Source organism: Gossypium hirsutum, chromosome D01, assembly GCF_007990345.1.
Source record: "Gossypium hirsutum isolate 1008001.06 chromosome D01, Gossypium_hirsutum_v2.1, whole genome shotgun sequence".
NCBI classification, from domain to species: Eukaryota; Viridiplantae; Streptophyta; class Magnoliopsida; order Malvales; family Malvaceae; genus Gossypium; species Gossypium hirsutum.
This window is the reverse complement of record NC_053437.1, coordinates 38,184,238-38,210,389: the sequence shown is the minus strand read 5'-3', so window position 1 is coordinate 38,210,389 and position 26,152 is coordinate 38,184,238. Positions and strand designations below refer to the sequence as shown.

Here is a 26,152-nt window from a genome sequence, read left to right as displayed (position 1 = left end):
ATGTAGCTAATCTACTTTTCAGGGAAGTAGTACGGTTGCATGGCATGCCAAGAACGATTGTGTCCGATCGAGATGCCAAATTTCTTAGCCATTTTTGGAGAACTTTCTAGGGATGGGTTGGAACGAAGTTGCTATTTTCTACAACATGTCACCCCTAAATAGATGGCCAAACCGAAGTAGTAAATCAAATTCTATCAACATTATTAAGAGCCATCATTTTGAAGAATTTGAAGCCATGGGAAGAGTGTTTACCTCATATCAGTTTACTTACAATCGCTGATGCGAACCTGGTCGCATCATGTTTTAACACAACTCAATGTCATCGAGAGTGGCCTAAGTTTGAGGGGCCCAAGTGCAAAATGAAGCCTAATCTCAGCTCGTTGAGCTCAATTCTGCTTGTTTCCAACTCATTGAGCTCATTTGCTTCTTTGAGCTTACTTTGCGTTTTATAATTTTAGTTGCTGGAATAAAATAAAAGCAAATTAGTTTATTCAGCTTAAATAATTAAATTGCCTTTTAATTCTGGACATTTTAATTAGAAGTGTTTAAATTGTGTCTAAAGTTGAGACAAATTAATTTCAAATTCTAATTAATTTGTCTTAGCTGTTGTTGAATTAAATTTTTGTCTTAGTTATTATTTGTTTTTAATGTGTCTTAGATTAGGCAAATTAATTACATGTTTTTAATATGTCTTAGTTAGCACATGACATGAATTTGTTCAGCTCATTACATCATTTTAATGTGTCTTAGTCCAGTTGAATTAATGAGCAGGTTTAATGTGTCTTGTTGCTGTCAATTTAAATGTGTCCTAATATGAATTAAGTTACTGAATTAAATTGCTTTCAGGTACATGCATGGATTGGCCATGAAGAGAGTTGATGATTCCTTATCCCCATGTGACTATTCGTGAAGCTTAATGGACCATGAGCTAAATTAAAAATCCAGCAGTAGTTTTTAGCTTCTCCAAGTGGCTGTTCGTGAAGAGCAATGGACAAAGAGCTGTTCACACAAGACCATTCATCTCACAAAAACATTTTCACACCATGAGAGTTATTCAGTTTTGTTCATCCACACTTGGAGGCTGTTGGAAATCAAGTGTTCACACACTTGGGCTGTTTGTGTGCTTAAACTACCATTAATTTGGCTACTGCTTATTTAGCTACCCAAGGAGGAACTAAAGGCTGCTCATAATGTCTTCAGCTGATCAAGCATTGAAAAAAATCATTTCAGCTCATTACTGCAATTATTAGATGAATTGGAAGACTAAACACCCTGCCCATTGGTGTCACCTATGCATAGAAGCTTCCAAATGACTTTTTGGTTATTTCAACAGCCATTTAAGTTCAATTAAGTGTAATTAAGCTGATTCCTTTGAGTCCATTCAACTGGAACATATTCAGCCTATAAATTGTTGTTTTTGTAATCATTTGAAAGTTACGAATTTTAGACTTTGATCAATTATGAACTTTTGTTCATTGGTGAGTATTTCAACTCCTTTTTTTCTCTCTTGACTCCATTGACTTATGAAGACATTCTTGTGGCGTCAATCCTGTCAATTTCGAACTTATCACTTTACTAAAGTGTGGCGTTCAATCTTATATCGTTTGTTCTTATCTCTCATAGATATTGGGTCACGATTAACAATTTTCGTCATTTCAAGCTAACGCAAGATTTGGGTCGATATTGCATATAATATCGGTTCTTTCTTTAGCCTTGAAACTGAACCTACCCTATCCATCTTTTAAACACTTAAATGTTTTCTTGTTTCTAGCCAATTTGTTCATTTTCAACCCGACTTGAAAACCTCATACTTCTTAATTTTACGATTGGGCAATCTAAACGACTCAAATCAACACTAAGGCGAGTTCGTATCATTTGGTATCAGAGCTAGTGAAAATTAAGTAAGTATCGATGTTTTTGTACCCTCGAGATTGTAAATAAAAAAAATCAATTAAAAAAACAAAAAAAAACTGTGAAAAAAAGAGAAGAATATATATTTGTGAAGAACAATTCAAAATTTCAAAAAAAAAGAAAGCTAGCTTGCAAGTGTTCTTATTGTCCGAACCATGTCATTCACTACTTAACCATTCCGCCACACTTTAAACCACTCCAAGCTTTTTTTTTCTAGCCTACCTTTTGTTCCAACAATTACTCCCACCTTTACATTAAGTATTAAAGGCGACTCCACCTAGATTGCTGATTCGTCTAGGGAAGTCCATTGAGAACTTAGAGACGCGAACTAGAGTGGTAAGAGGCAAGAGAGTGGTGAGATCATTAGAGTGATGAAAAGTCATTAAAGATTGCAAACACAAGTGGGAGTGCCATCGACCTATCCTTTTTGAGTGTTCGTAAGGTTTAGTAGTTAGGTTTATTTTCTATTTAATTTATCTTTTGTTTTATAATAATTTATCAAAAATCATGTTCCAAGAATTTTCTAAGTTTGAATGTCAACAAGCTATTGAATACGGAGGCCTTGTTATCAAATGGAGTTTAAACCTTCAAGATTTGGAGAGCGATCAGCAACGAGAACATCTCTTTCATACCCGCTGCCATGTACAAGGTAAGGTTTGTAGAGTTATTATTGATGGTGAAAGTTGCTCGAACGTAGCCAGCATGACGATGGTGGAAAAGCTTTGCTTAACCACTACCAAGCATCCACGACCTTATCAACTACAAGGGCTTCATGACGAAGGCAAGTTTAAGGTCACTTAACAAGTGCGCATCGCCTTTTCTATTGGCAAGTATCAAGATGAAGTCGTGTGCAATGTGGTGCCTATTCACACTTGCTATATGTTGCTAGGAAGGCCGTGGCAATTGGCTTGAAAGGTCATTCATGACAACCATACCAATAGGTATTCATTAAAGCATCAATGGAGGAAAGTAACTTTAGTACCGCTCACTCTAAAGCAAGTCAACGAGGATCAAATCAAACTGAAAAATTCTATTGTTAAAATAAGTGAGGAAAAAGAAAAACAAGAAGAGAGAAATAAAAGTGAAAAAGAAATTGAAATAAAAGAAAATGAAAATGAAAAAGAGGAAAGCAAGAGAGAAACAAAAAAAATGTGAATGAAGTGAGTGGAAAAGAAAGAGAGATTGAAAAGAAAATGAGTGAAAAAGAAAGAGAGCTTGAAAAGAAAACGAGTGAAAAAGAGAGAGAGCGTCAACAAGGAACGAGTGAAGAAGAAGAGAGTGCTCAAACACAAGGGAGGGATATTTTTGCTAACCCCCATTGGAAATCGCCTTATGATTTCTCTTCATTTCAGGTTTCCAAGATTCCACCCATAGACAGGTTCCAGCTTCATTACCATTCTACCGAGAGACATTTTCAATTGATTGAACAAGGTAAAACTAATCCTCGGTTTCCCACCTCTAATGGTAAGCAAGGGGAAGTTTCTCTATTCTCTAAACAACTTCATTCAACTCCTGTTGATGATTTTGCTCATGACTTGAATTTTGAAAAGGTACTGTATGTTATTGTTGATAATTGCCATTCTTTGATTGATGACTATAAATTTGCTCTAAATGATGGCAAGAAGACTCTCATTTTTGGAAAACATAATGTTGATGAATTTATTGGTGAATCAATAGGAAATCGTCCACTGCAAGGTTTAATTGTGCAAGAACGTGAATCAAATAGATTTTCTCTTTTACTTGACCGTACTGAAAATGTGTGTTCGTTGAATTGTTGTGAAAAATTAAATTACTTGAACAATGATGTGTGGATGAGATCTGAGACGTATGAATGTTTGAAAACATGTATGTCTACTTCAACTTTGATACGATTATGCGAAATAACGACGACATGTAACATGGTTAATTCCTTTGATCGTAATGTTGGCATATCGAGACGGTTTGATAATTTGAGGTATGCAAGTTTTGATCAAATAAGACTAAGGGGTCATAATCGATTGAATAAATTTTCCATGTCCTATGGATGCAACTTGAGCTTGATTCCTTTGTACTTCCTATTGCCAAATATGGGGAGTCAATTTGAAAAGGTAAGACCCATTTATACTGTTGAACTCGGCAATGGTTTATTTGCTCAAGTTTGGAATGCGAATTCAGCAAGCCTTCGTAAGTTTACAATTCATCGTGTCCTTAATCCTTTTCTTTATCGTGCAAATGACACATTTAATTGTCATATCCCTATAGAAGGAGGGCCTGCAAACAACCTGACTTGTGTTCAAGTTATGTGTGGATTTCAGGATCTTGGGAGCAACGTTGCCAGTACCGTCAACCAAGGGGGTTGTGACGGTGAAAATTTTTTCTCGAGCAAGTGACCCGATTTGAAGACAAATCGTCTTCAAGAAGGAGGGAATGATGCGAACCTCATCGCATCATGTTTTAACACAACTTGATGTCATCGAGAGTGGCCTAAGCTTGAGGGGCCCAAGTGCAAAATGAAGCCTAATTTCAGCTCGTTGAGCTCAATTCCGCTCGTTTCCAACTCATTGAGCTCATTTTCTTGTTTGAGCTTACTTTGCATTTTATAATTTTAGTTGCTGGAATAAAATAAATGCAAATTAGTTTATTCAGCTTAAATAATTAAATTGCCTTTTAATTCTGGACATTTTAATTAGAAGTGTTTAAATTGTGTCTAAAGTTGAGACAAATTAATTTCATATTCTAATTAATTTGTCTTAGCTGCTGTTGAATTAAATTTGTGTCTTAGTTATTATTATTTTTTAATGTGTCTTAGATTAGGAAAGTTAATTACATGTTTTTAATATGTCTTAGTTAGCACATGACATGAATTTGTTTAGCTTATTACATCATTTTAATGTGTCTTAGTCCAGCTGAATTAATTAGTAGGTTTAATGTGTCTTGCTGCTGTCAATTTAAATGTGTCCTAATAGGAATTAAGTTGCTGAATTAAATTGCTTTCAGGTACATGCATGGATTGGCCATGAAGAGAGTTGATGATTCTTTTTCCCCATGTGACTATTCGTGAAGCTCAATGGACCATGAGCTGAATTAAAAATCCAACAGTAGTTTTTAGCTTCTCCAAGTGGCTGTTCGTGAAGAGCAATGGACAAAGAGCTGTTCACACAAGACCATTTTCACACCATGAGAGCTATTCATTTTCGTTCATCCACACTCGGAGGCTATTGGAAATCAAATGTTCACACACTTGGGCTGTTCGTGTGCTTAAGCTACCATTAATTTGGCTGCTTCTTATTTAGCTGCCCAAGGAGGAATTAAAGGCTGCTCATAATGTCTTCAGCTGATCAAACATTGAACAAAGCCATTTCAGCTCATTAGTGCAATTATTAGCTGAATTGGAAGACTAAACAACCTGCCCATTGGTGTCACCTATGCATAGATGTGACAGCCCTAAATTGACCCTAGTCGGAAAGTGGTTTCGGGACCACGAAACTGAGTCCTATAAGAAATTAAAAGATATATTCCGTGTTTATAATGTGAGTAAATGCATGTGTGAAAGTTTCATGCATTAATTGATTATTTTTATGTGAATTTAGTTAAAAAGGACTTATGTGAAAAATATTAAAATTGTGGTAGGTTGAAGTGTAGTGGTCAAATATTGCATGGCTTAAAATATGGGGATTTGCATGTCAAATTCCCCATTTTTATGTAAGTGGCCGGCCATGATGATGGTTGAATAGCCATATATGCATTATATATTATATTATAATAGTTAATGGTTTAAATTTTAAAATAAAAAAAGGGGAAGCCATACATCCTTGCCTTGTGCTTGCCAAATGTTGAGAAAGAAAGAAGAAATATAATTATTAAATGATATTTGGCTACTACATAGGTAAGTGGACGGTAATGGACCACCATTTAAAAGGTTTTGATATTAAATTACAAAGATTAATTTAGTAATTGGCTTATTAAAATGAAATATAATAGAAGATGGTGATAAAAACAAAGTTACATCCATCCTTTCTTGCATTTTTGCCGAAAACCATAAAGAAAAGAAAATGGAAATGAAGCTAGGGCATTCGGCTATGGTGAATGTATAGATTAAGGTATGTTTAATGCTCTTTCATTGAAAATCCTTGTATATTTGGAGTGGTCATCAAGTATAGAAGTCAGCTCATGGCAAAATTTTTGTAAATGGATGAAGATGACATTTGGTCATGGATGTTTTTATTTCTTTGATGTTGGTTTCGATATTTTGTGTATTGAGGGTTGATAATAGATGGAAGTCGAATGGTTGTTGTATGTAGATAGCATGCATGCTAATAATGTTTTTATTTTCTACTTAATATCTTATTGATTATGAGTTAACATGAATATTTAGTTGAACATATACCTTGAATTATGTTCAAAAATTTTAATTGATTAGTTGTACTCTTCTTTTTGCTTTTGAATATTCGAAATATTGAAGGTGAAAGGCTGGAAAATTTCAAGTTGAAATGTTGTCCAAATGCTGGAAATTTAGCATGCATATTCTTTTATTTAAATGCTTTGACCGAATGTTGGAAGTTAACTTGAATGCTGTCTGGTTGCTGCATGAGGGAGTTAAAATTGAACTTAAGATAGTTTATTACTAATTAATTTGCTGCTGTAATGCTGTAAATTATTGGCTGTCCAAATTAGGACAAATTTATGGTACTTAGCTAATTAATATGCCGCTGTAATACTTAAATTATTGGCTCTCCAAATTAGGACAAAATCATGGTGTTATGTACTAGCCGAGCTTTGAATTTAAATAATGGTTGGAGCACCGTGTGTTGTAATGAGATTATTTGAGTGAAATCATAGATATTTATATGATGAATTCAATTGTGGATATACATGCTTAAATAAGATGCATACATGAATGAATAGATAGCTTGGTGTTGCATGTATTCGGTCATAAAGGTGCACATGAGGAAATGTTAGATTAATTGTATTAAACTGCTCAATGTGATTAAAAATTCGTATGACCATTTTGTGTTTGAGCTATAGGTGGCCATATGACCTATCAAACTCCTTGTCATATTCGGCCATAAGCTAGCGTAATGAGACTTTAATAAGTTAAATTTGTTTGAATTAGCTCAAGAGCTTAGAGGACCAAAGTTGGATAAGGGAAGGGAAAAAGTGATCGAATAGCCGCCGAAATCATTCGACCACATCCGAGGTAAGTTTTAAGTGACTAAATGTTGAGTAAATTCAACTATAATAGGATATAATGAGTTGATTTAATAAGATATGATGTGGCCATGATATGTCTTAAACTCAAATGGTAAGTTCCTAAGTGTTTGGACTTGGAAATTTAAGAGCAAATTGTAATAATTTGCTCAGGACAGCCGCAGTAACGTGATTTTAGAAAATCACTATAAATGTTTGGTGTGGAATTATAGGCTGAATAAAATATACAATCAAAGCTTAATTAGTCTAGTTTCTTATAAAAGAGACCGTGTAAGCAAAGGAATTTCCTATAAAGAGATATTTAAAGTTGTGTGACACGGTGTCAGAATGACTCCGAAATCCCCTGTTCTGTTTTAAGAAAATCACTATAATTTGTACAAAAATGGTTACAAGATAAAATTTATATGCTTAGACTCCTTAATGAGTCTAGTTTCAAATGAAATCAAATAGAACATACTTTGAATTCTGTACAATGAGAATTTTGATTCGTAGTGAAGACTGTTCAGATTAGTCAAACAGTGAAACAGGGGAAATTTAAGAAAAATCTGGTATTGATTGGCCAAACCTAAAATTCTGAAAAATTTATAGATGAAAGATATACGAGTCTATATTCAGGGAAAATTAACGGCAAGTGATTTGGAGTCTTGTAGCTCCGGTTATAAATAATTTAGTGACCATTGTTCAGGAAAACAGCTCGTAGTGAATATGTGATTTTGTTGTAAACATGGATAAAACTTGTTTTAGTTGCTCATAAGCTATTGATTAAACCCATACTTGAATTCTAAATCGTGATATTGTAAGTTTTTGAGTATTCGAATATGAAATGATAGTATGGCGTAAAATTGAATTATTCATTGGAAAGTGATGGATGTAGATTCGGCCAAGACCAAGTCTGTACATGATAGTATATGTGGTATGTGAAGTATATTTGAATAAAAGTGAAAGTGTATATGTGATAAGACCTAATGGCCGATGTGATGAATGTGAAAGCGTATATATGTGATAAGGCCTAATGGCCGATGTGATGAATGTGAAAGTGTATATATGTGATAAGGCCTAATAGCCGATGCGATGAATGTGAAAGTGTATATATGTGATAAGGCCTAATGGCCGATGTGATGAATGTGAAAGTGTATATATGTGATAGGGCCGAGTGGCCAACGTGATGGATGTGAAAGTGTATAAATGTGATAAGTCCCGAAGGGCATTTGTGTCAGTACTATATTCGGGTTAAAACCCCGCAGGCTTTATGCGAGAATATTATCACTGATTAATGTCCGTAGGCTTCGTGCTCATACTATATCCGAGCTCTAAAGACCCGATGACTACGTGTGGAGATTTTGTCCAGGTAAGCCCCGAACTAAAGGTTTTGCTGAAGATTCAAGTAAAGCGTAAGATTATATAACTTCACAGTAACAATTGGTAATAAATACGTTCAACGCGTTAAGTTGGTCAGGTATGTATTTTGAGATTATATTTAAGTTTGATTTAGACTAAATCACAAGGTCGTTATGTGATGCACATGTGAGTAAAGCAATAAGACTGTTCTATGATTATTGTGCATTTGGTCAATGTGGAAAGTCAAAAAAAAATATGTAATGTACCTATGATCATAAGAGGTCACTATCAAGTGAGAATTTATCTGCCTATTATATATGATGAGATGTGCATATTCGGTAAAGGGATGGTATGCCCGAAGGAAGAGTGAAATAAAAATACGAACAACTATGTTATAATTTGATTTTTATCTGTTGACACTGCTTAAAACTTACTAAGCATTATAATGCTTACTCCGTGTACTTTGTTTCCTCTGTTTTATAGATCTCATTTGGAAGCTACAGGCTCGGGGATCATCAGCAACTAGTCACACTATCACTATCCACTGTTTGGTACTGCTACGTTTTGGATTATCTTATGGCATGTATAGAATAGACTAGTAGTGAGAGGATATTTTGGTTAATGTATATAAGCCATGCGAAAATGGCATCTTTTGAATGTGTACTTATAGAAGTTTAAATTGTATCCCTGACTGTCTTTAGTAATTATCTAAAGGAATGTTCAAAAAAAAATAAAAAATTTACTGTTCTGATATGAGTTTCAAGACTGGTAATGCCCCTTTATCTATTTCGGCGACGGATACGGGATTGGGGTGTTACATTTTATTGGTATCAGAGCTACGGTTTAGTCGATTCTAGGACTAACGTAGCACGCGTGAGTCTATTTATACATGCCATAAAGTGATAAAATGATAGTGTGATGATTTTTGACTATTAAAATGTGTTTTCTGTAACGTAATGAATCTTGATCCCGACCGAGCTGTAGCAAGTTTCTGACTATGAGAATTTGCGATATAACTTCACTTAGATATGCCTGAATTATTAAGTTGATCAGGTGCATATCATGTACTCGTATTTGAATTTCGATTTGGATTGAATTATAAGGGTATAAGTGATGCAATTTTGAAGGAGTGTTATGACTATAAATGTGATTTTTGTATGTGGCTATGGAACTGGAAGTTGAATGGTCGATAAGCATGTTGTGTTTGTATTCAAGTAATGTAAATGATATACTAATGTGTATTGCTATATGTGTATATGTACATGAGAATTGAGAGTGATGTATCTGGGCTAAGTCCCGAAGAGCATTCGTGCTAGTGATGTATCCGGGCTAAGTCCCGAAGAGCATTCGTGCTAGTGATGTATCCGGGCTAAGTCTCGAAGAGCATTTGTGCTAGTGATGTATCCGGGCTAAGTCTCGAAGAGCATTCGTGCTAGTGATGTATCCGGACTAAGTTCCGAAGAGCATTCGTGCTAGTGATATATCCGTGCTAAACCCCGAAGAGCATTCGTGCTGGTGTTATATCCGGGCTAGGTCCCGAAGAACAATCATGCTGGTGACGTGTACTCGGGCCTCCGTGCCTAGTAGGCTTCGTGCCGGTAATTTGAGCAAAGTTTAAGTGTTCATTACTATACGAATTCAAATTTAAATGAGATGATATGTTTAAAAGTGTACATACATGATGTTTATAGACTTGGTTAAGTCATTTCAATGTGTAATAACGAATGAATAAGAGCACTATGTGTGTGAATGATTAGAGGCACTGTGTGTGCGCGAATTCCTTTAACCGAGCACTATGAGTGCGAGATCGGTCAGTGGGCACTAAGTGTGTGAAGTGGAATTCATGTAAGACCTCGTCTCGGACGAAGGCATTGATTTGAGATAGTGTGTAAGACCATGTCTGGGACATGGCATCGGCTCGATATGTGAGGATATGTAAGACCATATCTAGGATATGGCATTGTAAGAGCTATATGTGCTTAATGAGTATCCATAATGATTTTGAATGATTCAACGGGTATATTTAAGATGATAAATAAAGTAAGATCAGAATAAGTGATACAGGTATGTACGGAAGGTATGTGAAAATCAAATGAAAGTAAAAATTGGTGAGTTCATATTATATTATGTTATGTATACTAAAGAAGTGAATACGTAAAAAGATGGTGGATATGTTGTTAAGAAGTAAATTCATGTTATAAATGTGTTACGGATTTAGTCTATGGAATGCTTGGTATATGAAGTCATATGTGCTATTGCTAAATGACCCCTATTTTTTTGTTAATCATATTCAAGAAATTATTTCGATTAAGTTCGACATTTGAAAGTCTGTAAGAATTTTTGAATGCTGATAATTTTGGATATATGGGTTATGTGCTAAAATAAACCCCATGCCGGTATACTATATGAGGCTTTATGCCAAATCGATAGTATACGGGTATCGTTAAAAGTGATTGAATGTGCTAAATGAATTCAATGTTCAGGTATGTGGAAGTTGATTTCCTGTTGGAAATAGGTTAAGTTGAATAGTGAGATATGATGGAGTTATAAAGGATATTTATTGGGATGTTTGAGTATATGTGTACTTTCAATCAGATTACAGCTTATACATGAATGAAAATGTGGGTTACGAATACATGGGTTGATGATGTGAATTATACATGTTAATATGTGCTTAATATGTGTTTGAAATGCATTTGTGAATTAAATCAAGTGATTATTGCTTATGAAATCAAGAAAATGAGATATATGTGCATACTTGTAGAAATGTTTATGTATTTGTTTTAAGATAAGAAAATGATTTTTATAGATCGATGCGAAATCAATAATGAATTACAATTGCTATCAATGAGCTAATGTCTTTGTGGATATAATTCAATAAGAGGACGTTATCCTAAACTATGCATCGATAGAAATTTTCGGGGACGAAAATTTCTTAAGTGGGGGAGAGTTGTGACAGCCCTAAATTGACCCTAGTCGGAAAGTGGTTTCGGGACCACGAAACCGAGTCCTATAAGAAATTAAAAGATATATTCCGTGTTTATAATGTGAGCAAATGCATGTGTGAAAGTTTCATGCATTAATTGATTATTTTTATGTGAATTTAGTTAAAAAGGACTTATGTGAAAAATATTAAAATTGTGGTAGGTTGAAGTGTAGTGGTCAAATATTGCATGGCTTAAAATATGGGGATTTGCATGTCAAATTCCCCATTTTTATGTAAGTGGCCGGCCATGATGATGGTTGAATAGCCATATATGCATTATATATTATATTATAATAGTTAATGGTTTAAATTTTAAAATAAAAAAGGGGAAGCCATACATCCTTGCCTTGTGCTTGCCAAATGTTGAGAAAGAAAGAAGAAATATAATTATTAAATGATATTTGGCCGCTACATAGGTAAGTGGACGGGAATGGACCACCATTTAAAAGGTTTTGATATTAAATTACAAAGATTAATTTAGTAATTGGCTTATTAAAATGAAATATAATAGAAGATGGTGATAAAAACAAAGTTACATCCATCCTTTCTTGCATTTTTGCCGAAAACCATAAAGAAAAGAAAATGGAAATGAAGCTAGGGCATTCGGCTATGGTGAATGTATAGATTAAGGTATGTTTAATGCTCTTTCATTGAAAATCCTTGTATATTTGGAGTGGTCATCAAGTATAGAAGTCAGCTCATGGCAAAATTTTTGTAAATGGATGAAGATGACATTTGGTCATGGATGTTTATATTTCTTTGATGTTGGTTTCGATGTTTTGTGTATTAAGGGTTGATAATAGATGGAAGTCGAATGGTTGTTGTATGTAGATAGCATGCATGCTAATAATGTTTTTATTTTCTACTTAATATCTTATTGATTATGAGTTAACATGAATATTTAGTTGAACATATACCTTGAATTATGTTCAAAAATTTTAATTGATTAGTTGTACTCTTCTTTTTGCTTTTGAATATTCGAAATATTGAAGGTGAAAGGCTAGAAAATTTCAAGTTGAAATGTTGTCCAAATGCTGGAAATTTAGCATGCATATTCTTTTATTTAAATGCTTTGACCGAATGTTGGAAGTTAACTTGAATGCTGTCTGGTTGCTGCATGAGGGAGTTAAAATTGAACTTAAGATAGTTTATTACTAATTAATTTGCTGCTGTAATGCTGTAAATTATTGGTTGTCCAAATTAGGACAAATTTATGGTACTTAGCTAATTAATATGCTGCTGTAATACTTAAATTATTGGCTCTCCAAATTAGGACAAAATCATGGTGTTATGTACTAGCCGAGCTTTGAATTTAAATAATGGTTGGAGCACCGTGTGTTGTAATGAGATTATTTGAGTGAAATCATAGATATTTATATGATGAATTCAATTGTGGATATACATGCTTAAATAAGATGCATACATGAATGAATAGATAGCTTGGTGTTGCATGTATTCGGTCATAAAGGTGCACATGAGGAAATGTTAGATTAATTGTATTAAATTGCTCAATGTGATTAAAAATGCGTATGACCATTTTGTGTTTGAGCTATAGGTGGCCATATGACCTATCAAACTCCTTGTCATATTCGGCCATAAGCTAGCATAATGAGACTTTAATAAGTTAAATTTGTTTGAATTAGCTCAAGAGCTTAGAGGACCAAAGTTGGATAAGGGAAGGGAAAAAGTGATCGAATAGCCGCCGAAATCGTTCGACCACATCCGAGGTAAGTTTTAAGTGACTAAATGTTGAGTAAATTCAACTATAATAGGATATAATGAGTTGATTTAATAAGATATGATGTGGCCATGATATGTCTTAAACTCAAATGGTAAGTTCCTAAGTGTTTGGACTTGGAAATTTAAGAGCAAATTGTAATAATTTGCTCAGGACAGCCGCAGTAACGTGATTTTAGAAAATCACTATAAATGTTTGGTGTGGAATTATAGGCTGAATAAAATATACAATCAAAGCTTAATTAGTCTAGTTTCTTATAAAAGAGACCGTGTAAGCAAAGGAATTTCCTATAAAGAGATATTTAAAGTTGTGTGACACGGTGTCAGAATGACTCCGAAATCCCCTCTTCTGTTTTAAGAAAATCACTATAATTTGTACAAAAATGGTTACAAGATAAAATTTATATGCTTAGACTCCTTAATGAGTCTAGTTTCAAATGAAATCAAATAGAACATACTTTGAATTCTGTATAATGAGAATTTTGATTCGTAGTGAAGACTGGTCAGATTAGTCAAACAGTGAAACAGGGGAAATTTAAGAAAAATCTGGTATTGATTGGCCAAACCTAAAATTCTGAAAAATTTATGGATGAAAGATATACGAGTCTATATTCAGGGAAAATTAACGGCAAGTGATTTGGAGTCTTGTAACTCTGGTTATAAATAATTTAGTGACCATTGCGCAGGAAAACAGCTCGTAGTGAATATGTGATTTTGTTGTAAACATGGATAAAACTTGTTTTAGTTGCTCATAAGCTATTGATTAAACCCATACTTGAATTCTAAATTGTGATATTGTAAGTTTATGAGTATTCGAATATGAAATGATAGTATGGCGTAAAATTGAATTATTCATTGGAAAGTGATGGATGTAGATTCGGCCAAGACCAAGTCTGTACATGATAGTATATGTGGTATGTGAAGTATATTTGAATAAATGTGAAAGTGTATATGTGATAAGACCTAATGGCCGATGTGATGAATGTGAAAGTGTATATATGTGATAAAGCCTAATGGCCGATGTGATGAATGTGAAAGTGTATATATGTGATAAGGCCTAATAGCCGATGCGATGAATGTGAAAGTGTATATATGTGATAAGGCCTAATGGCCGATGTGATGAATGTGAAAGTGTATATATGTGATAGGGCCGAGTGGCCAACGTGATGGATGTGAAAGTGTATAAACGTGATGGATGTGAAAGTGTATAAATGTGATAAGTCCCGAAGGGCATTTGTGTCAGTACTATATCCGGGTTAAAACCCCGCAGGCTTTATGCGAGAATATTATCACTGATTAATGTCCGTAGGCTTCGTGCTCGTACTATATCCGAGCTCTAAAGACCCGATGACTACGTGTGGAGATTTTGTCCAGGTAAGCCCCGAACTAAAGGTTTTGCTGAAGATTCAAGTAAAGCGTAAGATTATATAACTTCACAGTAACAATTGGTAATAAAGACGTTCAACGCGTTAAGTTGGTCAAGTATGTATTTTGAGATTATATTTAAGTTTGATTTAGACTAAATCACAAGGTCGTTATGTGATGCACATGTGAGTAAAGCAATAAGACTGTTCTATGATTATTGTGCATTTGGTCAATGTGGAAAGTCAAAAAAAAAATGTAATGTACCTATGATCATAAGAGGTCACTATCAAGTGAGAATTTATCTGCCTATTATATATGATGAGATGTGCATATTCGGTAAAGGGATGGTATGCCCGAAGGAAGAGTGAAATAAAAATACGAACAACTATGTTATAATTTGATTGTTATCTGTTGACACTGCTTAAAACTTACTAAGCGTTATAGTGCTTACTCCGTGTACTTTGTTTCCTCTGTTTTATCGATCTCATTTGGAAGCTACAGGCTCGGGGATCATCAGCAACTAGTCACACTATCACTATCCACTGTTTGGTACTGCTACGTTTTGGATTATCTTATGGCATGTATAGAATAGACTAGTAGTGAGAGGATATTTTGGTTAATGTATATAAGCCATGCGAAAATGGCATCTTTTGAATATGTACTTATAGAAGTTTAAATTGTATCCCTGACTGTCTTTAGTACTTATCTAAAGGAATGTTCAAAAAAATAATAAAAAATTTACTGTTCTGATATGAGTTTCAAGACTGGTAATGCCCCTTTATCTATTCCGGCGACGGATACGGGATTGGGGTGTAACAATAGAAGTTTCCAAATGACTTTTTGGTTATTTCAACAGCCATTTGGGTTCAATTAAGTGTAATTAAGCTGATTGCTTTGAGTCCAATCGGCTGGAACATATTCAACCTATAAATTGTTGTTTTTGTAATCATTTGAAGGTTACGAATTTTAGACATTGATCAATTATGAACTTCTGTTCATTGATGAGTATTTCAACTCCCTTTGTTCTCTCTTGACTCCATTGACTTATGAAGACATTCTTGTGGCATCAATTCTGTCAATTTTGAACTTATCACTTTACTAAAGTGTGGCATTCAATTTTATATCGTTGGTTCTTATCTCTCATAGATATTGGGTCACGAATAACAATTTTCGTCATTTCAAGCTAACGCAATATTTGGGTCGATATTGCATATAATATTGGTTCTTTCTTCAGCCTTGAAACTGAACCTTCCCTATCCATCTTTTAAACACTTAAATATTTTCTTGTTTCTAGCCAAGTTGTTCTTTTTCAACCCGACTTAAAAATCTCAACTCATACTTCTTAATTTTACGATCGGGCAATCTAAACGACTCAAATGAACACTGAGGATAGTTCATATGAATCGCTCAATTCACTCAGCCACAAAACACTCTCCATTTCAAATTGTATATGGTTTTAACCCATTGACTCCTCTTAATTTAATTCCTTTGTCTTCTAACCAGTTTATGCATGTAGATGGTAAGCGAAAAGCTAAATATGTGAAATAGTTGCCTCAGAAGGTGAGGGAAAACATCAAAAAGAAAACTGAGGAGTTTGTGCATAGAGCCAACAAAGGGCGAAAGCGAGTGATTTTTGAGCTTGGAGACTGGGTCTGGATTCACATGCGAAAAGAGAGGTTCCCCGCGTAAAGAAGATCCAAGTTACTTCCTAGAGGAGATGGCTCATCCCAAGTATTGGAACGAATCAATGATAGCTCCTATAAATGGGACCTACCAGGAGAGTATAATGTAAGTGCGAGTTTCGAAGTGTCTGACTTGTCTCCTTTTGATGTAGGCGACGATTTGAGGACAAATTGCCTTGAAGAGGGGGGATGATACGAACTTATCCAATGGGTCAATTGAATCCTTTCGTGATCTAATCGAGCTACCAGCTGGTCCAATTACTCGAGCTCGAGCCAAGCAATTCAATGAGGTAATTTTGGCCTTAGTTGAACGAGTTTAGGAGGAAGCTGTTGGAACACCGGCACCCCTACAGCATAGCAAAAACTAAAACATTCGGTGATCCTAACCATGGATCCATGTGTGAGGAATGAATCGGGGTGAAATAAAGGTTTTGAAATTACCGAATCTTTATTCTGAGTAGACAGCAACGCCTCAGCAACGAGTAATCTGATCTACTATCAAACCAAGCCGCAATCTATCGTGACTCCGGCCTCTACGTAATCCACACAGTTGGCAATAACTGGAAGGAATCCCCAAAACTATTTTGGAAAAACTTTTATTTGATGGGTGCTAGACCCCAAGCAAAGAAAAACGACATGTTTTATATCTATTTTTAGGGTTTCTAGAAATTAAATAAATATAACTATGTTTTAAACCAAAAATTATAATTACAATAATTATAATAATGATTTCGGTAAACTATATATTTATTTGAATTTATATACTAACCAAATTCATGTTCTCATTATGCGTACAACAACCTTGTACATAATGTGTTCGATATTTGATTATCCAATTAAATTAATTCTATAATTAATTTAATTCAAGCGACAACCAAACACAATACCAACTATGTTTTACTCCGCTCATTTCAACTATAGGGTGTGACCCTGTAGGTTCTTGTAACGTTAGCAGTAATACTAGAACAATTCCAATGTTACAAACAATGAGTGGCACCTAGCAATGCATCATTGCTACCTAAGTCACAAGAAATCATGATTCGACATAACCTTTTTATGATTAACCTTTCATGCAATAATCCTTAAGTCATTTATCTCTGGATTGGACACAAGTCATGGAATAGTCACACTTGCATAGTCCATTCCATGTTCCTTGATAACTTAAGTAGACTATGACATACAAATAAGTATGACATCTCATATCAGCTTATTTTAGCATGGCCATGCATTTCTAGTCTCACTCAATCAAGTGACCTAAGATATTACTCCCATTATGTAGGAGGGACTTATCCTATATCGATCAACCATATTCCTATACATAGATCGTGGTATATCCAACATCAGCCTTTATAGAACAACCAGTTACGGTGTACATTTGACTATATCAAAATATACAACTCACGATGTTGGTATCATGATGATCTCAAGTCTGAGGATCATATATATATTAATCACTATGAGTAATGTTGTGACAATTACATAATAATCCAAGAAACATACTCATAACGGGTCAGTCCAATATGTTGTTCTCTAATACACATATTCATGCATCAATTTTGACATTCCATATCAATGACAACTATTTATCATCAATCAACTACATGTTAGTCTTAATGCATTATTGTTGTCCTATCCAACAATAATACTTGACTAAGGACCTTTTAAGAATAAGCATATTACTCTCAGGACATTATTATAAAACAATTTATTTATACACACAGAAAAGAAACTGAAATAATAATGGTAACACATTATATTAATAAACATGATAAATCAAGTATGTTATTACAACCATCTCATGATTGATCCTTGGGCATACTCTAATAGAAGCTTCAACATGACTCATAAATCATGTTTGGGATGGCTCATCAAGTGCCCCTTACAATTTACTTCAAGCTGAATTCAACTTAGCTAGCTTACTAAGCTGCTGAATAAGACTGAGACATTTTTAGTTATTTTAATTATATTAATTATGTTCTGATTTCATACAGCATTATTACATGTCTGATTATTTTAGTTAAGTCAATTAGTTGTGTCCTAGATTGTATAGCATTATTACATGTCTGATTGTTTAGTTGTTCTAAGTCTATTAATGGTGTCTTAGTTTGTACCGTATTAATACTTGTCTGAGTCAGATTTCTTAATTGTGTCTTAGCTTATTACACATTTAATTTGTGTTTTTATTTTGTCTTATTGAAGCCTTTAAACCGAGTTTAAATTGTCTTGCAGGTCATTTAATAGGCGTTTGGACATACATGCACCATTTCCAGATCCATTGGACTCATTTAAGAGGGATATTGCACCTGATTGTTCATGCATTTTGAAGCTGATGAATACATTCTCCGAGGTGTCCATTTTTGAAAGGATGAATAAACATTGAACTTATCTTTGATTTGATCAACCAACCATTCAGTTTTTGATGTTCACACCCAAGCATCTATTCAAATCCGAGTGTTAACACCCTTGATTGTTCGGCACCACAAGAAACATTCATTTGTTGTTCATGCATTCGGTGCATCAAGAAAGCATTAACTTCAGGTCTTAAACACATTGACCGATGAATTTAAATGCTTCGTTCAGTTCAATCATTAAGTCTACTACAATGGCTAATCGGGAACTTCCAGTGTCAAGTTTGAAGTCTATTCGGGAACTCCAATGGACTAGTTGATCATTAAGCCACTCAAAGAATTGTTTAGCTGAATTAAGTCAACTCCAGCTTTATTTAAGTTGTAATTACTCAGTGTCTATTCGGCTATAAATCAAGCAGCCTATAAATAGCTTATTTGTAACTTGTTTTAGGAACTTTTGAACCTTTATGAAATATAACATATTTGTGTGTTGTTCAACTCTCGTTGTTCTTGGTGATTCAAATTGACCTATCTAGCTTGCTAGTGGCGTTAATCTGTTTCCTTTTTGAACTTATCATCCTTTGAGTGTGGCGTTCAACCCCATTGATAGCGATTGGTCCCTATCTTCCTAGAGAGTAGGTCACGATCCTTTACCATATATCCATCTATCACCTTGATAGCCTTATAAGATTTGGGTCTCTATTCTTTAATAGAGGTTCTTTCTTTCGTTGTTAAGTTCACATTCCATTATCAATCATCTTATCTTTAAACTATTTTTCTTTTTTCTCGAAACTATCAACCTTTAAAACATCCTTTTTGTTAAAGCAAAGGTGGTAAAAGGTAAGAGTGTGTGAGAGCATTAGATAGGATAAAAGCCAACACGAGTGGAGAGTACAACTATTTTATTTATTTTTTTGAGTGAATTGGCGAGATTTGTGGTGAGGATAAACACTATGTCACATAGTCCCAAATGAAACGCTTTTGATGATGGTGGTGGTGTACCCGACCCAACATATTAAGCTTTCATTCATGAGATGGATCGAATGCTACAATGCCAGTTGAAGCCTATACAAGAACAATTGGACCAATTGAAGGAAAGAGCCCAATGGGAAAGAACTTTTCAAAATCAAAGGATGAAAGCGAGATCGTTAAGGAGTCAAACATCCAATGATTTTGATACAAACTCATCCAAGGGCTCAAATGAATCCGTTTGTGATCCAATCGAGCTACCAGCTAGTCCAATTACTCGAGCTCGGGCCAAGCAATTCCAGGAAGCAATTTTAGCCTTAGTTGCATGAGTTTGGGAGGAAGGCTTCAACTGGACTCGTCAATTGATCTTAGGATCGTTCATCAAGTTCCCCATGCAATTTAATTCAAGTCGAATTCAACCTAGCTAACTAATTAGCTGCTGAATAAGACTTAAATGTTTTTGTGATTTTAATTATATTAATTACGTTTTTATTTCATACAGTATTATTGCATGCTTGATTATCTTAGTTGATTAAGTCTATTAATTGTGTCCTAGTTTGTACAATATTAATATTTGTCCTAGTATTTTACTTTGATTTATGTTCATTAAATATGCTCTAATTCAGACAACATCAATTCATGTTTTATTCAGATGTCTTCATTGTGTCATAGCTTATTACACATTTAAATTTGTGTTTTAGTTTGTCTTATTGATGCTTTTAACCGAGTTTTAATTTGTCTTGCACATTATTCAATAGGCGGCTGAACATTCATGCATTTTTCATATTCATTGAAGCTTATTTAATGAGAAACATGCACCCGATTATGCATGAACTTTGGAGCTACTTGGTGCATTCATTCACGTGGCCATTCATGAAATGAAGAGACATCAAGTGTGAGTTGATCATCCAGCACCTCAATTGGCAATTCAGTATTTGGTGTTCACACCAAAAAACCCTTCAAACCTGAGTGTTCACACTCAAGGGACATTTAGTTGCCACCAGATGCATTCACCAGTTGATTGCCCATTCGGTGAATCAAGAAGCATTAACTCTAGTTCATAACAACCTTAACCGATCAAGTTAATGCTTCCTTCAGCTCAATCATTAAGTCTACTACCATTGGTTGTTTAGGAACACCAATTGATAAAGCCTTCAAGTTTGTTCGAGAACTCCAATGGACAAGCTGATCATTTAGACCATTTAAAGAATTGTTTAGCTGAATTAAGTCAACTTCAGCATTATTTAATTTGTAATCATTTTGGTGCCTATTCGGCTTGACATCCTGATACAATCATGGTCCAAGACTCAATTAAGGCTGTCGAACCCATGGAGCTACCAACGGGACCGATTACTCGTGCTCGAGCTAAGAAGTTCAAAGAGGTTGTTGCAGGTCTTATTGATCGAATTTGGGGTGAAGTTGTTGCTGGATTTATTGATCAATCATGGACAGGCATCCGAAGCGTGCCATGCAACTTACTTCGAGCCCAATTCTAGTTTTCTTTAGCTTAAGAATTTAATCGCTACAATAAAGAATTAATTCGGTTCTAGTTAGTTAGTTAAATTAGTTTAAGGTTTATAATTATGTCATAGTTTGAACATCAATAATTTTAGTTTAAAATATCTCATAATTTGAGCATTTTAAATATGTCTTAAGTTTATTAATTTTGGCTTATTCCGTACAGCTTTATTATGTCTTTTAATTTGATCCTAGTTCAGACACCATAATTGTTTCTAATGTTTAGAAAAACTAAATTGTGTTTAAATTAAGTCTTCTGATTGTATTTAAGTCGTTTAATTTTGTCTTATAGGTTGAATACATTGGCTGCTCATGAAACAGATTCAATGGACAGCATTTGAGGAGAAGCATGCATCTAGATGTACATGCACTAAAGAGCTGTTGTTTTCTTTCTTCCAAGCAACTCTTCATGGAAGTCAATGGATCAAGTGTTTTCACACTTGATTAATCAACTGATAACTTCAGTTCACACCAAGGTGACCATCCAACTCTAGCTATTCACACCTAAAGGCTGTTCGTGCGCCAAAATCAACAATAAATCATTGAGGCACATTCGACTTCCCAAGAATGCAGCAATTCATGTTCACACCTCCTTAACTGGTTAGATATTTGCATATTCAGCTAACTTCAAAGTCCACATGGTTTGACTGTTTGGGAATTGCAACAGGCAAGGCTTTTGGCATCTTCTATACTTAGAAATCTTCAAGGATATTATTGTTCAATTTAATAGGCAATCAGCTCAATTAAGCTGATTTAGAACATGTTCATTCGGCTGGACCTTGTATCAACCTATAAATACTTGGTCTAAATCATGTAATTGGAACTTTTTGAACCTTTTATGAATTTTAAGCCAACTGTGAGTTATTCAACTCCCTTTGTTCTTTTATGACTCAATTGACTTATCTAGCTAAGTTTAGTGGTGCCAATCTGATTCATTCTGAACTTATCACTTCTAGCAAGTGTAGCGTTCAACCCCTATACTGATTGGTTCCTATCTTTCTAGATAGAGGGCCACGGTTTGTTATCTTTAGCCAATCCATTACGAAGTGTTGACATAAGAATCGAGTCAATATTCTCATATAATATAGGTTCATTCTTCAACGTTAATTTAAAACCCAACTTTGCCGAAACTTTCCATCTAACATCCCCTTGTAAACTAACCATCTTGGAAACCAATCATATTTATCCTTCAATTATGATACTACTTAATTTACGATTAGGAGCATTCGCAACTTGGAATCAACTTTGAGCATGAGTTGAAGCTCTCGGGACTTAAATATTAAAAAATTTTGATTAAAAATGAGAGAGAGAGATGCCAATTACAAATTCTGAAATACAAAATGGGGGGACTTGAATTGTATACAAAAATGAGTTATATTTCCTGAGAACAAATTTTGTTACCCAAATCATGTTCAGCCACACTTCTATTAGTTTGTTTTATTTCTAGCCCACCCTATTACCCAACATCTCTCCCACCTTTACATCAATTTTGAAGCTGACTCCACCAAGATTTGCTATTAAGACTAAGGCAGTCATTTACGAAGTTAAGGAGACAAATACGAGCAGAAAAAGCCAATAGAGTATGAGGACATTAGAGTGACAAAAAATCCAAAAATTGGAGTGAAACATAAGCGGAGTGTATACTTTCCTTTTGAGTGAACTTGTGAGGTTTGCTTAAAGAAAATACTATGTCTCGTAGTCCTGAAAGAAATGTTCCTGAAAGAGGTGGTGCATGCCCTGTACGAAATGTACCTGCTGGTGGTGGTGTAGCTGACCTAACATACCAAGCCCTAATTCGTGAGATGGACCGAATGCTGCTATGAAGACAAGAGCCCATATATCAGCATTTGGAATAGTTGGAAGAACGAGTCCAACATGAATTGACTCCACAAAATCTGAGGCGAGAGCGTGGCCGATCGAGATTCCCTCAAATTGATCTTTATAATCCTAGCGATGTAGAGAGTGGCCAAGCGTCTAACCAAAGCGAAAGATGGTGAGGCCATAGAAACCGAGGGCCTAGGGAATGTGAACATGTAGATGATAACCTCAAGAATATTAAAATGGCTATTCCTCCATTCCAAGGGAAGACTGATCCAGAGGCATATCTAGAATGGGAAAAAAAGATTGAGCTTGTCTTCGAGTGCCATAACTACTCAAAAAGCAAGAAAGTCAAACTTGCAGCCATCGAGTTCTTCAATAATGCCATCATATGGTTGAACCAATTAACTGTTAGTCGGAGAAGAAACGGTGAACAACTTGTGTCCACATGGGCCAAAATGAAAGCCACCATGAGAAAAAGGTTTATTCCTGCTTACTACGATCGAGAACTATTCCAAAAGCTACAAAACCTTACTCAAGGAAATCGTAGTGTTGAAGACTATTACAAGGAAATGGAGATTGCCATGATCTGAGTCGATGTCGAGGAGGATCAGGAGGCTACCATGGCGAGATTTCTAGCTGGATTGAATCGGGACATTGCCAATGTAGTAGAACTACAACACTACGTCGAAGTTGTAAACATGGTGCACATGGTTATTAAGGTGGAGAAACAACTCAAACGAAAAGGTGTTGTTCGAGCCTATCCCAACTCCACTACTACAACAAAATGGGGTCAAGGAACCAACAAGAAAGATACTTCTTATCGAGCGAAGAAACCCGTTGTATCCACAAAGGCCAACAAGCCGAGTGGAGAGACGAGTAAAGGCAAAAATGAAGCCGTACAGAATCACACTCGTGACATTAAATGCTTCAAGTGCCTTGGAAGGGGTCATATCACGAGATCCAAATGTGAGATCGTGTCTGAAGAAGAGAAAGAAGATGATTTTGAATCACTCACCGAAGAAGAGAAAGATCTCGAGTATGCTGTTCAAGGTGAAAGTCCCGTCATCAAGCGGAGTTTGAGTCTTCAAAGTACAGAGAATAAGCAGCAATGCGAGAATATTTTTCACAAGCGATGCCATGTTCAAGGCAAAGTGTGAAGTGTGATCATCGAATGAGGAAGCTGCACAAATGTTGCTAGCAGCATGTTAGTGGAGAAACTTGGAATACCAGCAACCAAACATCCACATCCGTACAAGTTACAATGGCTTAACGATGGAGGCGAGCTAAAAGTCACCAAGCAAGACGTTTTTAACTTTTCAATCGGTAAATATAGTGATGAAGTCATATGCGACGTGGTGCCCATGCATGTTGGCCATTTACTTTTGGGGAGACCATGGCAGTTTGATCAAAAAGCGATCCATGATGGTTACACCAACTAATACACCTTCAAGCACTTAGGAAAGAATATGACCTTGGTGCCATTGACTCCTAAGCAAGTGTACGAGGATCAATTGAAGTTGAAAGACTCTATTGAACAATTGAGAGCAAAAGAACAAAAAGAAAAGATTGAAAAAGAAAAAGAAAAGAAAAGTGGAAAAGCAAACGGAAAGCAATAGGTAAAAGCGAGAGAAAAGAATAGAGAGAGCGAAATAAAAATGAGAGAAGAAAAAGAAAGACAAGACGAAAAAGAGATTGAAAAATTAAGTATGTATGCAAAAGAGCGAGAGATTCGATAGTCCTTACTGTTAAAACAACCGATGATAGTAATTGTGTAGAAGGAAAATTTCCTTAACACTAATGACTTAGATGTCAATCTTCCTTCTTCGATTGTGTCATTGTTGTAGGATTTTGAAGATGTATTTCCGGAGGACATCCCTAGTGGTTTACCACCTATTCGAGGGATCAAACATCAAATTGATTTCATATTCGGAGCTACAATTCCAAATCGTGCAGCATATCGAAATAACCCCGAAGAAACTAAGGAACTTCAAAGGCAAGTAGCTGAGTTGATGGAGAAGGGGTACATTCGAGAGAGCTTAAGTCCTTATGCCGTGCCTATAATGCTCGGGTTTGTGCAAGTGTACACAGTCGTTATCAAGTAATAAGTAAGTATCGAGTTATCGTCTCCACAGGGATTGTATATGTGCTAAATCACTTAATTTGTAAAATTATATTAACAATTTGGTAAATAAAAAAAAAACACAATATAGTTAAGAACTGGTGATTAAAATATATTAAACTAAATGCAATGATCCTTAATGCAAATTATCCTAAGTATGCAAATATATGAATGAAATAGATTTTAGTAAAATTAAATACAACTTGCAACAATAATGACATAAATAAAGTAGGATAATTACTTTAATTAAACTCAATTTATTATTAACATGCTAAATAACATTCGGAAAAACATTCCATGGCCACTCGATCTTTCCTGAGTTTGGAAACCACATTAGGTCCTTTCGATATCATTTACTTAGTAAATACGCATTTTACTGATCCTTATTTACTAAGGGTTTCTTAGCATTCGTGTGAGGTAACAGGGACGTGTTAGGTTTGAAACAATTTAATCACACAAATCTAAAAACTATGCAGATAATACAGCTTGGTTAGAGTTGTTATGCAACCTATAATTTAATCGAGTTAGGATCTAAATTGTGCATGCATATTTCAATTATGCGTTCATTAGCCATCGTCTGTTTAGGATCGCTCAGCTAATTTAGGTGCATTTCAATCACATATGAACGAAATACAGACTTGATTTTAATTGAAAACATGATTGATTGAGGCACAAACATTATAAGCATGAATCAAATAAATATTATTTAATCAAAATAATCATCCTAGATTAAATAAACTTAATCTATCATTGTTGTAAACAAGAACAAAGAACACTTAAGAAACATCTTTAAATTAAATTAATGAAAACAAATATTAAACCCAATTAGAGTGGTTGTCACCCAAGACTCTGACTAACGAGGTTCCTTCGCTTCTTTGCTTTGCTCATTTGCTGATGGCTCTCCAAGGTGGCTGACCAAGGGTTCTTTAAGAGGCTTAATTGTTAAAATCCTTATGCAAGTATGATGAAGGGGAAAGATAGCTAAAAGAGTTGAGAGAATTATGAATGAGTGAGAGATGATGGGTTGAGGGATGATTGAAAAAGTGAGAAATAAGCTCTTATTTATAGGTGAGGCAAGGGAGCTAGTTTGCTAAAAATAGGAGTTTCCATCCGTTGAAACTTCCTCCAAGAGTGGCCGGCCATGAATTGAGGAAAGGTGGCTAATATTTCC

The 26,152-nt window shown here is 35.0% G+C and overlaps 1 protein-coding gene across 1 annotated transcript in view; it reads right to left on the bottom strand.

The window, feature by feature from the left end:
• Positions 1–18,561, bottom strand: part of LOC121213581 (uncharacterized) — a 57,316-nt gene extending 38,755 nt beyond the window's left edge. Inside the window, exon 1 of the mRNA XM_041086374.1 lies at positions 18,462–18,561. Within this exon, the coding sequence (XP_040942308.1) occupies positions 18,462–18,561 (100 nt within the window). The remainder of the gene's footprint in view (positions 1–18,461) is intronic.
• Positions 18,562–26,152: the final 7,591 nt, after the last annotated feature.